This window comes from Zootoca vivipara, chromosome 16 (genome assembly GCF_963506605.1).
Source record: "Zootoca vivipara chromosome 16, rZooViv1.1, whole genome shotgun sequence".
NCBI lineage: Eukaryota > Metazoa > Chordata > Lepidosauria > Squamata > Lacertidae > Zootoca > Zootoca vivipara.
The window spans coordinates 25,591,219-25,609,290 of NC_083291.1; the positions used below are offsets into that span (position 1 = coordinate 25,591,219).

At 42.7% G+C, this 18,072-nt stretch overlaps 2 protein-coding genes across 3 annotated transcripts; both read right to left on the bottom strand.

Annotated features, from left to right (window-relative positions):
* Positions 1–720: 720 nt before the first annotated feature.
* On the bottom strand, positions 721–1,860 carry LOC118097809 (olfactory receptor 2A5-like). The gene has a single exon (XM_035141057.2). It carries the CDS (start codon positions 1,858–1,860, stop codon positions 928–930), a length of 933 nt encoding a protein of 310 aa, XP_034996948.1. The 3' UTR covers positions 721–927.
* A 7,685-nt stretch (positions 1,861–9,545) lies between these two features.
* Positions 9,546–11,018, bottom strand: LOC118097810 (olfactory receptor 2A5-like). 2 transcript variants are annotated; one of them, XM_060268700.1, is made up of 2 exons: positions 11,005–11,018; positions 9,546–10,470 (listed from the first exon to the last, which is right to left on the bottom strand). In XM_060268700.1, exons 1-2 carry the CDS (start codon positions 11,016–11,018, stop codon positions 9,546–9,548), a joined length of 939 nt encoding a protein of 312 aa, XP_060124683.1. The 2 variants fall into 2 exon arrangements, with proteins under 2 accessions (XP_060124683.1, XP_060124684.1); XM_060268701.1 differs by lacking the exon at positions 11,005–11,018 and having other exon boundaries at positions 9,546–10,476.
* Between the last annotated feature and the right edge of the window lie 7,054 nt (positions 11,019–18,072).

Genomic DNA, 18,072 nt, shown 5'->3' on the forward strand with positions numbered 1-18,072 from the left:
AAGGAAAGCCTTCTTCTACAGCTCTAACACGCAACATGTTACTTAAACAAGAACCTCCAATGTGAAGCACAGAAGGCAAACAAGCAATAGGCTTATGCCTGTAGACTGTATATCGTAACCTGCTTTGAGACTTTTTGGGGAAGGACAGGTAAGAATGCAAAGAAATAAGAAATAAAATAAAATAAAATGACTATAAATTATTTTTTTCATGGTACCATCAACCACAATCAGCACTTGGATCAGAAGTTCTACATTCTTTCTTTTTTAAAAAAAATTAAAGAATCAAGGTTGTTTCTACACCCTGTAAGGAGTTAAAGTTTTATGAACAAGCAAAGTGAATATTTACAAGCCTCCAAGGAACTTTTTGCTTCCCCTACCCCATGCAACAGGTAGCACTGTGTCCTAAGCCACTGAGCCTCTTGGGCTTGTTGATCATAAGGTCGGCAGTTCAAATCTGCATGATGGGGTGAGCTCCTGTTGCTTTGTCCCAACTGCTGCCAAACTAGCAGTTCGGAAGCATACTAGCATGAGTAGATAAATATGTACCGTTGCTGTGGGAAGGTACCGTAAATGGTGTTTCCATGCACTCTGGCACTTGCAGAGACACTGCCAGAAAGAGTTAACCACGATGGACTTGCTGGACTATTAGTATAAGGTAAAGAAAAAGGTAAGGGACCCTGACCAGGTCATTCCAGTCAGAGGCGACTATGGGGTTGTGGTGCTCATCTCGCTTTTCAGGCTGAGGGAGCCAGCCTTTGTCCACAGACAGCTTTCCGGGTCATGTGGTCAGCATGACTAAACTGCTACTGTTGCATGGAAGACAGTGACACAAACCAGAATGCACGGAAAAGCCATATACCTTCCAGCCGCAGCGATACCTATTTATCTACTTGCACTGGCGTGCTTTCGAACTGCTAGGTTGGCATCTCATGTTTGTCTTCTGAACATTCCGAGAATTTTAATCAAGGCCTCTTTCACGTCTCTGTTCTTCAGACTGTATATAATTGGATTAAACATGGGAATGACAATGCTATAAAACAGAGAGATTGTTTTGTCCTGACCAGGGTAGTGGCTTGACTCAGGTCTCATGTACATAAATATGGCGCTGCCATAAAAAAGCACTACCACTGATATGTGAGAGACACAAGTAGAGAATGCTTTGTGCTGGCCGTGGGCAGATTGGATTTTCAAGACGGAAGCCAGGATGCGGATGTAAGTCATCAAGATAAAGGAGATGGGGATAAGCAAGGTGAAAATGCATCCCACCGAAGTGACCTTTTCAACAATCTTGGTATCGGCGCATGCCAACTTCAGCAATGCTGGCATTTCACAGAAAAAGTGATCAATCAGATTGGGACCACAGAATGGCAACCGCCAGGTGAGGACTGTGTGTGCCACTGGCAACAAAAGGCCACTCATCCAGGTTGCCACGGCTAGCTTCATGCATACTCTCTTGTTCATGAGGACCGTGTAGTGCAGTGGGTGGCATATTGCCACATATCTATCATATGCCATTACTGCCAGGAGGATGCACTCAGTCGTGGCCAAGACCAGGAAGACATACATCTGAACGGCACAGCCAACCAACGAGATGGTTTGTCTTGGGCTCTGGAGGTTCACCAACATCTGGGGGACTGTGCTGGATGTATAGCAGATGTCCACAAAGGCAAGGTGGCTCAGGAAGAAGTACATGGGCGTGTGGAGTCGGGGGTCCAGCCAGATGAGCATCAGTATGATTGAGTTGCCCACCAGAGTGATGGTGTAGGTCACCGAAAAAAGCCCAAACAGCAAAGGACGGATCTTCAAGCTCTTAGAGAGACCAAGCAGGAGGAATTCAGCCACAAATGTTTGGTTCCTCATAGCAGCTTCCTAGTCTCATTTCCTATACAAAAGAAAGAGATGAAACCCGTCACCTGGGCTTGTGTGTCTGAAGTGGAGAATACTATTCACTCTCATGTTCTGGCTTAGTTTGGATGAAAACAAACAACAAATCCGTTTATTGTGAGGACCATGCCTTTACACAAATATCTACATGACAAAAATTAAAAATACTAAAATTCATTGCATACTATCCCCGCAAAACCTTCATCTCACAAAACAGGAGGAAAAAGAAAAAACAGCAATTAGTTAAACAGATGATGAAGGGGTCTTTACTTTGTCATCCAGATATCTTTCCCTGGCTTTCATGGCCTTCATCACAAAGACCGCTACCGCATGCGTAATCTGTGGGTTAAAAAGGTAAAGGGACCCCTGACCATTAGGTCCATTCATGACCGACTCTGGGGTTACGCGCTCATCTCGCATTATTGGCTGAGGGAGCCGGCATATAGCTTCCAGGTCATGTGGCCAGCATGACAAAGCCGCTTCTGGCGAACCAGAGCAGCACATGGAAACGCCGTTTACCTTCCCGCTGTAGCGGTTCCTATTTATCTACTTGCATTTTGACGTGCTTTCGAACTGCTAGGTTGGCAGGAGCTGGGACCAAGCAACGGGAGCTCACCCCGTCACAGGGATTTGAACCGCCGACCTTCTGATCAGCAAGCCCTAGACTCAGTGGTTTAACCACAGCGCCACCTGGGTCCCAATCTGTGGGTTAGCATCAACTAAAATCTGTGGGTTAGCATCAACTAAAATCTGTGGGTTAGCATCAACTAAAATCTGTGGGTTAGCATCAACTAAAAATTTTTTTACTCTATCTTCAGGATTGATTTTAGAGTTGGGTATAATTTGCAGCATCGCATCTCTAAAGCCCGAGTAAATGGGACAATAGAGGAGGTAATGTATAAGATCCTCTTTAATTTTCATGAAGCAAGGGCGTAAACGGTGCTCTACTGGGATTTTTGTGAATCTACCGGTCAGGTATGCAGTTGGCAATGTTTGAAACTGGGCCATAGTGAAAGCTCTCCGAAGGGTGGGTTCAGTGACATCCACCAAGTAGTTGGCACAGATTTTGACTGCTTTTACTCGGGGAAACCAGTAGGAAAACCCAGAATTCTTTTTTATCTTTGTGGTGTCTAAAAAGGCATCTTTTTCAAAGATCCATTCCCGAACTTTATCAGGGCTCCTAGTTTGGATTAAATAAACTTACAAAATATCATTTATCTCTACATGTTCCATTATCTTTCACCCTTGATAATAGAGTTGGGACAGTCCCCTCCCCCCCTCCAGCAATGTTTCTTTGTGCTGAGTGGTGACATCCTTGATGATTGGGAGTGGGCAAATTTCTTTCTGGCCTGTGGAGAGTCTCACCATGGCAATAAGCATCTGGGTAGGCTTTTCTCAATCACATTTAAAAACGACAAGGAAACCCCACTTTGTCTCCTCATCTAAATTAAGCCAAACCCTCCCACCACCACCACCACTGCCGCACCAAAATATCAGAAATCCACCCCCCTAGAAGCAGCTGAATATCTCCCCACTGTCATTTACTGGGATAAATGGTCCCAAGAAGGGAGAAGATGCCTTTAGAATCAACAGAAACTTCCTTACCCCTGAAGCCCCCGAATGTATGGGTCAGGATGATAATAATAATAATAATAATAATAATAATAATAATAATAATAATAATAATATATTAAGTATGCACTAGAGGTGTGGCTTACAACTAAAATCCATTTCACATGCCTCCTAACTAAACACTTTGTTAAAATGTTCGGAGGGCAACACACACACACATACAGGCTCATCCTGATTTCTGAAACACTGGTGTCCCCTCCCGTTCCATTTGCTCTTGTAGCTTTCAAGCCTTGATGGAGTCGCCTTACCCTTCCACTCCTCCCAGTACAGACACCCCTTGTTATGATGGGACCCATAGCACACCCCTAATCCTCCCCTCTATGTATCTGATGCATTCTCAGTGAGTTGGTAAACTTGTGTTTGAGCTGTAGCATTTTGGACAGCAAACGAGGGCTTGCATAACTGAATGCTCCTCGATAGTATTAATTAATTAATTAATTAATTAATTAATTAATTAATTAAATCCCCACACAAATAAAACTTGCATGTCAGGGAGAAGTCTAGGCTAGAACCCCAACCTCTGGGGTGAGCTATTAATCACTCATTCATATTTATCACTCCCCTTCTCCCCGGCATCTTCATTCATGTTGTTGTTGTTGTTGTTTAGTCGTTTAGTCGTGTCCGACTCTTCGTGACCCCATGGACCATAGCACGCCAGGCACTCCTGTCTTGCACTGCCTCGTAGCTTCGAGAACACTGTCCAACCATCTTGTCCTCTGACGTCCCCTTCTCCTAGTGCCCTCAATCTTTCCCAACATCAAGGTCTTTTCCAAGGATTCTTCTCTTCTCATGAGGTGGCCAAAGTATTGGAGCCTCAACTTCTGGAAATCTAAAAAAGCGGAATATTTTGGTTCTTCCAACAAGTCTCATTTCGAAGAAGAAGAAGAAGAAGAAGAAGAAGAAGAAGAAGAAGAAGAAGAAGAAGAAGAAGAAGAAGAAGAAGAAGAAACAACAACAACAGCAGCAGCAGCAATAATAATTCTATTGTTGTGCATACCCCAGTCTCTAGTCTCTGGGGGTTCCAGTACTTACCCAGAGTTCAGTTTCCTTAGAATGAAGGTAAGCGGAGACATTGGTATTTTTAGGAAATATGTTTTTTTTTACACATACATACAAGCTGGACATAAGACAGTGGGACTCGCAGCATTTGCAGTTCAGCAGATCTTGCTTCCCAGTTAGGTTTCCAGGGACATTGCTAAATCCATAGCTTTTCTTCTTCCGATTCTCCTGTATTTCAATTGAACTGGATGACCTTTTTAAGAGGGAGGTGAAGCAGCACTTCCTTCTCGGACACCATGCCTAAATTAATCTGTAGGTTTAGTAGCAATGGCTGCAAATTTGAACTACTTGAGAATCACTGCTCTTTCTGTATAGAAAGAGAATTTATTATCGAAGTTTGTACTGTACTTCTCTGTATCCATAGTTGTGGGTGCTATTGCGATATCTATTCAATGCTGAACACTCCAATACAGTGGACCAGAGACTCAGACACTGATCTGCAGCAATATATTAATGAAATCTGCCCTTTGGAGAAAGTGTTGAAGTACAAGTAACATTACCATTCCATATTGCTTCCTCTTTTGTCTCCTTTTGGATGCTGTCTCCTGATCAGAGTTATGGATATTGGGACATCTATCTAATATCATGGAAAGATTTGGTCCAGAGATGTCCTTCATAGCAGAAGTTCCCATACAGTGGTCTGCAAGCTTCATTCAAGTGGTCTGTGAAGAACCATTTGAATTATATAAAAGTCCATGGAATTCAGATTGTAATACTGTACAATAGAATACAATGTAAGAAATAATACAATTAAATAGCATGCAGCATCGAGCACTGGTGCTCATTGCAACTGCTTCAACAGGCAGAAAACAAAATCATCAAGATGCAACTGCTTCAACAGGCAGAAAACAAAATCATCAAGATCCTCAGCAACTTTCAAATGGTCCGTGGTGGGGAGAGCATATGGGAACCACTGTTTTATAGGTTATTTCTGCTTTCCATCAATTCTTGTCATCATTGATAATGCGTGCAGGGGGAAAAATATTTGGTAAAAAGAGAGAGAACAAATATCTGGCATGCATCTTTTAGATAAAATATTACATCTTTCAGAAGAGTTACAGCTCAATTCTCTACTCAGAAGTAAGTCCCACTAAGTTCAAGGAAGTTCCTCTCAAACAGGGAAGTGAATACTATATGCTTGCAACCTAGCATATATACCTGAAAATACCTTTTGATCACACTCTGTTAATATAGCTACTGTCAGTGCTTTTTTCCTGGGGGGACGCGGGGGTGTGCATACTCCTCAACATTTTGTGAATCTAAGTTTGGCCTCATTGAGAGGCAGTATTTCAATATGAGTAGGAAAATGAGAGTACCCCTAAACATATATTTTTTAAAGGAAAAAAAAGCACTGGCTATTGTTATATAATAGCTATATGTCTTTAGCACATATATTTTGCTTATCTGTTGCTAGTTTTGGATTGTTTTATTGCTGCTTATTCAGTCTATAGCTAGTGATTTGAGTTGATCGTCACAATCACATGTTGGTTGAAAATCAGGAGCTGTATGGTTTAGCAAATAAACAAATCACCGTTTTAGCAAATAAGCAGTGTTAAAACTCACTCATCTGTTGGTTTTCAGCATTGTTGTAAGGATTATTCAGTCTCCCCTGCATACACAGGTCTCTTACTCCCTTCAGAAAAATAAAGCATCACGAGATGTTACTCTGCACACTTTTAAATCTTTGTTGATCTGGGGAAGGCTGTAGCTCAAGTGGGAGAACACATGATTTGTGTACAGAAGGATCCAGCTTCTATTTCCACTTAAGAATTCAATGAATAAGCTGTTTCCAACTTGAACTCCCTTGACCATTGCAATGCTGGCTGGAGTGTTAGGGGAATTGTAGACAAAAGCATTTGGAAGACAACAAGTTGGGGAACGCTTTTGTAGCTAATATGGGGCTAGAATATATCTTTTGTGAAACATTTTATATTTCAATGAGTTTTCTGCTGTCTAGTCTAGGTACGTTGGAAGAGCTTAAAGGTAAAGGGACCCCTGACCATTAGGTCCAGTCGTGACTGACTCTGGGGTTGCGGCGCTCATCTCGTGTAATTGGCCGAAGGAGCCGGCGTACAGCTTCCAGGTCATGTGGACAGCATGACAAAGCCGCTTCTGGTGAACTAGAGCAGCACACGGAAACCCTGTTTACCTTCCCGCTGTATTTATCTACTTGCACTTTGAAGTGCTTTTAAACTGCTAGGTTGTCAGGAGCTGGGACCGAGAAACGGGAGCTCACTCCGTTGCGGGGATTCGAACCACCAACCTTCTGATCGGCAAGCCCTAGGCTCAGTGGTTTAACCCACAGCGCCACCCTTGTCCCTAGGAAGAGCTTAGCCCTTTACTAATAGATTCCTTTAGCGTTCTCGCCTGCTCTTTCCCTCTGGGTTGATTTTGAATGGAATATCAAGCAGTCTTTGAGCTATGGGAGAAAGATAGAATCATAGAATTGTAGAAATTCAAGAGATTCTGAGGGCCATCTAGTCCAACCCTCTGCAAGGCAGGAATATTTGCCCAACATGGGGTTTGAACCCACGACTCTGAGATTAAGAGTCTGCTGTCAGAACCACAGTTCAGTCCTGAGCTATATACTGTTTAAAAAGTTGGGTGCCTCCCCCACTCTGACAAATGGTGGCAATAATTCATGGGGTTCCAGACACTCACCCAAGGCCCGTGTTCCTCTGGAGAATTGAGAAACAGCGGAGACTGTCATAGCTTTAAAAAATATGGTTAATTCACCTATTTACACCTTCAGTCTGCCTGGAGGGAGTCCAGATCTTACAGCATGGTCATTTCAAGAGGGGCTTTTTCTTCACAGCAGTGAAGCCCTGGAGTCAAAGGCATTTCTCTCAGGCCAGCCTTCAGCCAACCTGCCCAAGATGGATCCCAGTCTCTCTTCCTCCTTTTTCATCACAGAACCCCTTGCTACCAGACTCCCTTTTCCTGTCACCTCAATCACATAGTTACCTTGGCAACCTTCCAACACCCCCCAGTGTCTGTTCACACCTTAGGAGGGGGGGGGAGGACAATTCTATTGCATTGCCAATGGCCCTCGATTGTTTCTTAATGGCCCTAGCTTGGCCAGGTCATTTTGCATAGGCTAATCCAGGAATTCCTCTCCAGCTTGTATTTCTCCCTTCACACCCCAAATAATAAAAAGCCTACTATTTATTAATTTCTAGGGTTTAGGGGGTCCCCCCAATCTATAACAATACTATTATTTTAATAAGTGAGTGCTCAAGGATCCATCTGTGAGACTAAATCTCATTAAATTCAGTATACTTTACCTCTGAATAGACACATATAGGATTGCTCTGTTACTACAAGGTGCTACAACTGTATTGCAGTTTTCACCAGTAACAAGCTGCCCTTAAACACATTCACTCTGAAGTATACCCCACTGAGTTTAATTGAACTTAAAACATCTCAGGAACAAAGTATGCAATCTTTGTGTTAATGTAAGAAATCAGGCTGCACGAATCTTCCAGCTAGGGAGATTCAATATTTGGAATTTTGGAAGCTGGAAGCCAGCAATGACCCTTGCTCTTAAATCTACATTTCTTCCAAGAGAAGAAAATGGTGGGCTTACCTGAGAGAGAATAAAGACTGCAAAGTGTTTTTAAGTCCCTCCTAGGAGAATGGGGTCTTAGGTAGGGTGTTAAAGATATGTTTAATATGCATAAAATGTAATGTTTGTATGTGTTGTGTTTGAAAAGATTTTGCAAAGAGAAGGTTGCATTAGAAACATGGATGTTTCACTCTGACAAATGTGGCAGGAGAGGTTGAATGTTTCCATCTCAGTCTTTAGGCTAATTGATGAGTTGTCCTGGAAACCCAAACTGCAGATCTGTCACAGCAGAAAGTGTTGTCTTGAATTGCAGGCCCATATACGTTAGGATTGGGAGAAGTTATCCGTAAATGATAAGGTCAGAAAGAGATGAAAGGTGTGCTGTCTCACTAACAATGACTATTCACAAAACCAAAAACTAATAACACAGACATCCTGGCACTAATAAGACAATTAAAGTGTAGTATGATAAATAAAATAAAATAAAAGTGATATGTCAATTGCAGAGTTGGTACATATAAGCACATGTGGTGGGGCTGCTCAAAGGTGACTAAATTTTGGAATAAATTGTTCACTGAGATCACTTTGATAACTAAACATACTGTGACTCCACTTTTCCACCTGGTTCTTTTGAATCTGTATATGGAAACAGAACAGGACTTGAAAAGCAAATAATTTATCTCCCATCATTTAAAACAGCCCAGGACTCCATTGTCAAACCCTGGGAGACCTTTGATCTTAACAATTCGGATTGCTAGTACTGCAGGCTTTGGCAAATCGCCCTCCTTGAAAAGATATCTCATTAAAAAAAAAGTATCTAACGAACAGAGATTGAGTAATCCCCCCCAAAAAAATATGGCATAATTTTATTTGTTAAATGAGTATTGACACACACAGTCATTCAGTCTCACTAGTATATGCTAACATCTGCCTCATTTAAGACTTTATAGAACCTTTATTTTCAATAGTGATGGAACTCACAGGTGGATAATACTTTTGTTTTTATATAGCTTTATGATTTCTAAAGGGAATTTTTGTATGAGTTAATACTTTACCATCCCTTTGAAGCTATGCTGTATCTTTGTAGTTTTCTTCTTCTAGGCTGTGACATGTTTTTTTTATTATTCTTTGGGTTTTTTTCCCCTTTTAGCTGGGTTTAAACAAAATCACTAAAATCTGGATTTTTAAAAAATGTTGCAGTGCAGTCCAGAGTGATAAAATAAAACCTCTTGATGCAATATTTTCTTTAATTGCTTGACAACGTAGCAGAAATAATATTATTGCAAAGTACACCTATTTCATTAGCAATTTATATTTGTTACAACAGCATTGTGACTACTACTTCTCTGAAAATAAGGGGTTTGAACTTTAAAAAAGTAGCCCACTTTGGAATCAAGTTTCTCCATCAACAAAGCTTGTGCTGTGGCAGAATTTTGACCAAGGCCCCTTTCATGTCTTTGTTCCTCAGGCTGTATATCATGGGATTGAACATGGGGGTGAATATGCTATAGAAAAGAGAGACTATTTTGTCCGAATCTGCTGAGTGACTAGACTCTGGTCTCATGTACATAAACATGGCGCTGCCATAGAAAAGCACCACCACTGATACGTGAGAAACACAAGTAGAGAATGCTTTGTGCTGGCCGTGGGCAGATTGGATTTTCAAGACGGAAGCCAGGATGCGGATGTAAGTCATCAAGATAAAGGAGATGGGGATAAGCAAGGTGAAAATGCATCCCACCGAAGTGACCTTTTCAACAATCTTGGTATCGGCACATGCCAACTTCAGCAATGCTGGCATTTCACAGAAAAAGTGATCGATCAGATTGGGACCACAGAATGGCAACCGCCAGGTGAGGACTGTGTGTGCCACTGGCAATAAAAGGCCACTCATCCAGGTTGCCACGGCTAGCTTCATGCATACTCTCTTGTTCATGAGGACCGTGTAGTGCAGTGGGTGGCATATTGCCACATATCTATCATACGCCATTACTGCCAGGAGGATGCACTCGGTAATAGCCAAGACCAGGAAGACATGCATCTGAACGGCACAGCCAACCAACGAGATGGTTTGTCTTGGGCTCTGGAGGTTCACCAACATCTGGGGGACTGTGCTGGATGTATAGCAGATGTCCACAAAGGCAAGGTGGCTCAGGAAGAAGTACATGGGCGTGTGGAGTCGGTGGTCCAGCCAGATAAGCGTCAGTATGATTGAGTTGCCCACCAGAGTGATGGTGTAGGTCACCGAAAAAAGCCCAAACAGCCAAAGACGGATCTTCAAGCTCTTAGAGAGACCAAGCAGGAGGAATTCAGCCACAAATGTTTGGTTCCTCATGATGCCCTTACAGTCTCATTTCTGAACAAAAAGAATAGCATGATGCTGGCATTTATTATTATTATTATTATTATTATTATTATTATGCTGGCATTTAAATGAAGGGAATGAAAAGTATTGGTCATACTTATCATCAATAGACTCTTATGCAGACAATAGCCCTCCTTCATGGGTGCACTAACATGTTAAGGAGGTGGTAGAGTCATACCTCTAACCCTGCGTGAGATGCTGCATGTCTGGTCTTTGAGCTGGATGCAGAAGGGAGCCCACATGGGTAGAATTAGCTCCATGCTATTTGGAGCGCTGCATTATCAGAGTTCCCAACTGCATGGAAGTTACATATGTTCAGCTAATACACACATAGGCTTCCCTTTGCACACAGCATTCTGAACATATGGGGCGAGTGGAACATGTTAGTTCAAAGATGGCACCAGCAGGCACTCTTCCACTTCTTCCAGCACATGTAATAATGCAAATGTGGAGGAGATCATCTAATGAAGAGGGATAATACCTGTAAGATATCTTTTACTCTATTTTAAACATACCCTAGGTATAGGATGCGGTAAGAGTTGCAATGGGGACCCAGGTGGCACTGTGGGTTAAACCACTGAGCCTAGGGCTTGCTGATCAGAAGGTCAGCGGTTCGAATCCCTGTGACAGGGTGAGCTCCCGTTGCTCTGTCCCAGCTCCTGCCAACCTAGCAGTTCGAAAGCACGTCAAAATGCAAGTAGATAAATAGGAACCGCTACAGCGGGAAGGTAAACGGCGTTTCCGTGTGCTGCTCTGGTTTGCCAGAAGCGGCTTTGTCATGCTGGCCACATGACCTGGAAGCTATACACCGGCTCCCTCGGAACAATACTGCGAGATGAGCGCGCAACCCCAGAGTCGGTCACGACTGGACCTAATGGTCAGGGGTCCCTTTACCTTTACCTAAGAGTTGTGATACCCAAGGAGGATTGGCTTGTTCACCTGTAATGACAAAAATAGAGGACTTCATACATTTCTTTTTCTACTGCCCCATTTATGAGCCAATAAGATCTAAGCTCCTCCTCTTGATCCCGTCCACCATTACATCTAAGGAAGACTGTTTGAAATCGCTTCTTGTGGACGCAAATCCCAAAATTTCACGTGGGGTGGCAATCTTCATAGTGCAGGCTCTGAAACTCAGGGCTACCCTGACAGGGTAGTGTGTCCTATGCCTGGACCTGTTTTAATGCTCTCTTTTATATTTTTAACTCAATGTGTCGAGCCTATTTTGGGCTATTTTATGCTTCACATATATCCGCATATTAGATTTTTGGCGCTGGCACTTAAACCTTTGCATCATTGTCTTAGGGTAATTTAAATGCTATTACGCCAACAATACCGCTTTGAATTATGTTTCGTTGCTTGTCTCTGGCATTTTTGTATTGTTTTATTTTGCTATGGCTGTATGCTAACGCAATAAAGATTTGAACTTTGACAAAAATATAATTCACTGTTTTCAGTTTACATAGAGTGCTTTCAAAAGCAAGTGATGCCGGAAATTAATTTGAACTGGGCTTCAAAGCAATGCAGCCCCACATCCTGGCTCTCATTTCTGAAATGACAGGTAGGTAGCCGTGTTGGTCTGAGTCGAAACAAAATAAAAAAATTCCTTCAGTAGCACCTTAAAGACCAACTAAGTTTTTATTTTGGTATGAGCTTTCGTGTGCATGAAGTGTGCATGCACACGAAAGCTCATACCAAAATAAAAACTTTGTTGGTCTTTAAGGTGCTACTGAAGGAATTTTTTTTATTTTATTTCTGAAATGAGAGAGAGATTAATAGAAAGAGCTAGACATGGTTGATAGTTATCCAGAGCTGCCTGGAAAAGCAGGCTTCCCAATCACACAGAAAGAGGTCTGGCATGTAAAATGGTATGTGTGTGGGCTTTGTTCAGACACTAAACACTTTTTTGGGGGAGGGAGGAATTAAAACATTCTTTATTTTGAGAATATAATTGTAATAGTGTTGCTATAGAGCAAGAAGCACAAATGTAGAAGCCTTTTAAGGACCTACCTCTTTTTGGCAACTTCATTGATCATAAGAACTGCTCTGCAGGACCAGGCTATGTACGCATCTGACCCCACTTTCTGTTCCCAACAGAAGCCGGATACTATCAGCTTCTCAAAAGCAATGCAGAGTGATGTCCAGCCCTATCTGTTCCCAACACTACTTCCATACAAGAAGTCCATTTAGGCATAATGGCTCATAGATATTGATAGGACTGTCTACCATGAATTTGTCTATTTATTTAAAAGCAGTCTTCCCCAACTTGGTGCCCTTCAGATGTTTTGGATTACAAACTCCTCAGCCCCAACCACCATGGGTCATAGTCAGGGCTGATGGGAGCTGGAGTCCAACAACATTTGGAGCACTCCAGTTTGGTAAAAGGTGGTTTAAAGTTGTCTACATCAGCTGCCGTCATCACCACATCCCATGGCAGTAAATTAAGTTAATTAAAGAAATGCGCTCTGGTGTCTGCCTTGAACCTGTTGCAAAACAGTTTATGACTGTCTTAGACCTTTCTAAAAGGTAAAGGTAAAGGGACCCCTGAAAGGTAAGTCCAGTCATGAACGACTCTGCGGTTGTGGCGCTCCTCTTGCTTTACTGGCTGAGGAAGCTGACGTTTGTCTGCAGACAGTTTATCCGGGTCATGTGGCCAACAAGACTAAGTTGCTTCTGGTGAAACCAGAGCAGCGCATGGAAACGCTGTTTACCTTCCCGTCGCAGCGGTACCTATTTATCTACTTGCATTTTGACATGCTTTCGAACTGCTAGGTTGGCAGGAGCAGGGACCGAACAAGAGGCACTCACCCAGCGCGGGGATTTGAACCGCCGACCTTCCGGTCAGCAAGCCCAAGGCTCAGTGGTTTACACCACAGCACCACCCACATCCGTGCCTTTTAATTTGCTATTATTTCAGACGCGGAATGGCAAACACAATTTTTATTAGTTTTCTGTGGTTCGTTAACATTATATATTATAGGAAAACCATTAAAATATTTTTTTTAAGTGTACACTCCATTCAGGAGTACACTGGGAAACGTTACAAGCACAGCCGGAAAAGAAATGAAAACACTGAAGGAAGTAGTTACAGGTAGGTAGCCGTGTTGGTCTGAGTCGAAGCAAAATAAAAAAATTCCTTCAGTAGCACCTTAAAGACCAACTAAGTTTTTATTTTGGTATGAGCTTTCGTGTGCATGCACACTTCTTCAGATACCATTCAGATTCCTTCAGGTAACTGAAGGAAGTAGTTGGCTTGGAAATTGCAGTACAGTATCTAAAATTACCATTGATACGCCCACACGGAAACAGAAACAAAATCTGTGGTCCCAAGCGGAACACATTTCCCCCGGTTTCCACCAATTTAGCAGATTATTCCTGCATCAGGTAAACTCAAAAATATAGGGGGAAAGCATCAATATATGCAGTGTTTGAGGGTACAGTGGTACCTCGGGTTACAGATGCTTCAGGTTACAGATACTTCAGGTTACAGACTCCGCTAACCCAGAAATAGTACCCCGGGTTAAGAACTTTGCTTCAGGATGAGAACAGAAATCGTGCAGTGGCAGCGCAGCAGTAGCATTAGCTAAAGTGGTCCCTCAGGTTAAGAACAGTTTCAGCTTAAGAACGGACCTCCGGAATGAACTAAGTTCTTAACCCGAGGTACCACTGTAATGTCATGCTATGTCTCTGTGCAGTAAACTCTGATAATGCCAAACCCCAAGTATAACACAGGGATTTTAAAATACACTGTTATGCACAGATACTTATGAATGGGTCTCACTGGACCCAGTGGGACTTGCTTTCCAGTAACTGTGTATACAATTGCACGGCATGCAACAAAGAGGAATAGATAGATATATATATACTAACGCTCTCTGCATTATCTCTGCTGCGTTGATGAAAAACAACCCTGCTGGTAAGCAGGATATAAATATCATGAGCAGAATATAGTGTATACAAAACTCTGCAGTATCACATGAAATGCATGAGCATACCCAGTAGCGGCAAACGGGGGGGGGGGGATCTCCAGAGCCAGCCCAATCGCAATACATTCTGGATAATCCTGAAGTCTCCCAGATCCCTGGCTGGGGACTGGGAAGGATAAACGCCCAATACCTGAGCCAAGGTCTCCCTACATCTGAATCTCAATAAAGTTGTGGCCATTTTTTAATCCCATAGCAAGTTAGAATCATAAGAATCATAGAGTTGGAAGAGACCACAAGGGCCATCCAGTCCAACCCCCTGCCAAGCAGGAAACACCATCAAAGCATTTTTGACATATGCCTGTCAAGCCTCTGCTTAAAGACCTCCAAAGAAGGAGACTCCACCACACTCCTTGGTAGCAAATTCCACTGCCAAACAGCTCTTACTGTCAGGAAGTTCTTCCTAATGTTTAGGCGGAATCGTCTTTCTTGTAGCTTGAATCCATTGCTCCGTGGGCACTTCTCTGGAGCAGCAGAAAACAACCTTTCACCCTCCTCTCTATGGCATCCTTTTATATATTTGAACATGGCTATCATATCACCCCTTAACCTTCTCTTCTCCAGGCTAAACATACCCAGCTCCCTAAACTGTTCTAAGTTGTCTTGAGTCATTATTCCGCTTGGGGGTTGCCTGAGGTTTTGGGGACTCTGCTTGTCCACGCAAATGAGAGTACCCCTAAACATTTTTTTTAAGGAAAAAAAGCACTGGTCCTAGGAAAGTTGTTTACCTGGATATGTCAGACAAATGATGCTAGGGTGGCACCAATCCAGGGTGAGAGACATCATCCGAGGTGCGGCTATTATCAGGTCGGTTTAGCTCACAGGATGTTCCAGGAAATGAAGTAGCAGATGCTATATAAACCCATTCCTTATTGAACCTGTTTATTTGAAACAGAAATAGCTTTTCACTACAAAATTCCTCAGAGGTCCTGTCCCAAGCTCCCTTTTAAAGTATTTTTGAACTGAGCACCGAATCCCACGATATGTATGTTCCCTAGTGCAGTATTGTTTGTTTGGGTATTAGGGAGGTAATCATGCAGGGAGGAGTATCACAGAATTGTAGCATTGGAAGGGATCCCAGGGTCATCTAGTCAAACCCCCCTGCAGTGCAGGCATCTCAACACATGGTCCCTCATCCAATTTGAAACCATACTGGACCTTGCGTGGCTTTACAAATGTGCTAGCCGTTTTATTGCTGCACTTTAGGAGGTCCATGGTGTCTTCTGGACACTTATCAAGCTCAGATGTAACCAAAAGAAAATGGTGGGATGCTCAGCACTGGTTCTCCTTATAGTCTTCTGTTTCTTGAGCTCTTTTAACAAATAATTTGGTCAAAGCTTTCAATCTTTATTGCTACAAGAAATGAGCAAGATTTTGGGTTTGGTCAAATGATTATTCAGCATAGGGTTTCTAGAAGAATAGTCCAAAGCTAGTTACCGTTAATGAAAGATGGGTTCTCACGTTTTCTGATAATGTTTCAACATGGGTTTCTGGTAGGAAAACTAGTTGCTTTAATATAATAAATTATTCTAAAAGAGCATATTATATTCAATACAATTTTTATTATCTGTTCTTCCTGCCCGAACATCACAGCGACTGATGCCAACTGACATCAGCACACTTCACAGATCCGCAGAACTCAGTAGCACAGCATTTGGCTAATCTACGTTTATTTACATATAAACACACATGGAGCACTGCAACATGGCTCTCTCCCTCCCTCTCCCTCTCTCTCTCCCTCTCTCTCTGTCTCTCTCTCTCATCAGACAGCAAAGAGAGAGAACAAAGGACAACAGCCCCACTTCAGGAAACCCAGTATCACAAACATCCTGTCTTTGTCACTTCCCACTCTGTGGAATGTAAAACATATACAGTCATGTGATAGACAACAATCCCATGAATGCAAACACAGGGAATGAATCTCCAACAACCTCCCCCGATTCATGAACCGTGTCGCAGTCATCGGTGTAACTGCAACAACCATACAGATGTCATACACACAGTGTACCTCTGTATCACCCGTTCCACCCTTGGAACTACCTGCAACTGGATTAGCCTTGGGCTTTACCATCTTGCTCTTCTGACTAGTCTTGGAGTCACAACCCTTCTGACTATCAGGAAGTCTCACACTTGGCTTTGTTGGGACTTGAATCCTAGCCTCGTTCCTCTCTGAGGAATCAGTGTTGTCACACACGGCCTTTGGACGTGGTTCTGCTTCCTTCTCTGAGGAAACAGTGTCTACCCTTACAGCCTTTGGGCGTGGTTTCCTGTCCCTTGAGGACAAACTCTGCACCCCTTTCAAGACTTTGGGTTTCAAGACTTGTCTCGAGCCACTAACCACAGCTAAATCTGCAACAGCTGTGTTAGCAAACTCCTGAGCATACCTGGTGGGCATTTCACCCCTTGTAGCTCCTCCTGATCTGCACATCTGGCACATCTCCTCCACTGTATCAGTGGAACTCACCTCAGTGTTATCATCAGCAGCAGATTTTGTATCAGAGCCTTCCGCAGTGAATCTAACAGACTCTCTATAAATTATGAGAAGACAAAAAATTTGGTCTTCTCGAATGGTTGGAAATTAGAGAAATGGAAAATAAGAGGGCAAGAAATCCAACAAGTGAAAATCTATAGGTATCTGGGAATTTTATTCCAGAGCAATTTAGGGTGGGCAAATCATCGTACAAATGCCATAAAACAGGCAAAGTGTACCTCATCAGCAGTTTTTATTATCAGAAAGGTAATCAATTTATTCCTGCGGCCAACCAGATATTTCAAACAAAAGTGCTATCCCAGATATTCTATGGAATCCCGCTATGGGTCCAAGCATGGGCCGACTCCCGCTATGGGTCCATTCCAGCTTTCTGAGACGTATTCTTTGACTCCCAACTGTAATCAAATATGAAACAATGTGTGCAGAAATAGGCATACACACAATGGAATACTGGGCTTGGACCACCTCGATAAAATACTGGTTACGCTGCCATTTTCGCTGCTCCCCATCAAGTGTGCTCGCTGATTTGCTCAAAGACTCCTATAAATCAAGATGGTATCAGTACCTTGAAAAAAAATTGAATCTTTAGGCATCGAGTTGGAGCCCCTGTACAATTCTAGCAAGCAATACATTTTTCATAATATCCTAACTAGACTAAAGGATGTCGAGAGACAAAATATTGAGGCAGCTGTAAACAAAATTTGCTCCCCTATATTCTATGATTTAAATATCCTAGATAGCAGAGCCAATTACGTCACTAAGTTAATAATCCCAGCCCAACGTAGGGCTTTTATGTTGGCCCGTCTGAATGTTTTTCCCTCGGCATTTGTCAGGGGAAGATATCAAAACATTCCTAGAAACAAGAGATTCTGCAGATGTTCTATGAATGTCCCAGACACTGTAGAGCATATTCTCTTTCATTGTCCATTGTACAATACGCTCCGTCAATGTGTGCTGTCCCCTCTTTTGGGTGGTCTGGAACCCCAGCAAGGTGAAAGTGTGGGATTCTGCCTATCTGACGTTGACCAAAGGGTAACGGCAGGGGTAGCCGAGTTTTTGGTAGCAGTCCTCCAAGGAGCAGGTTAACAGGGAA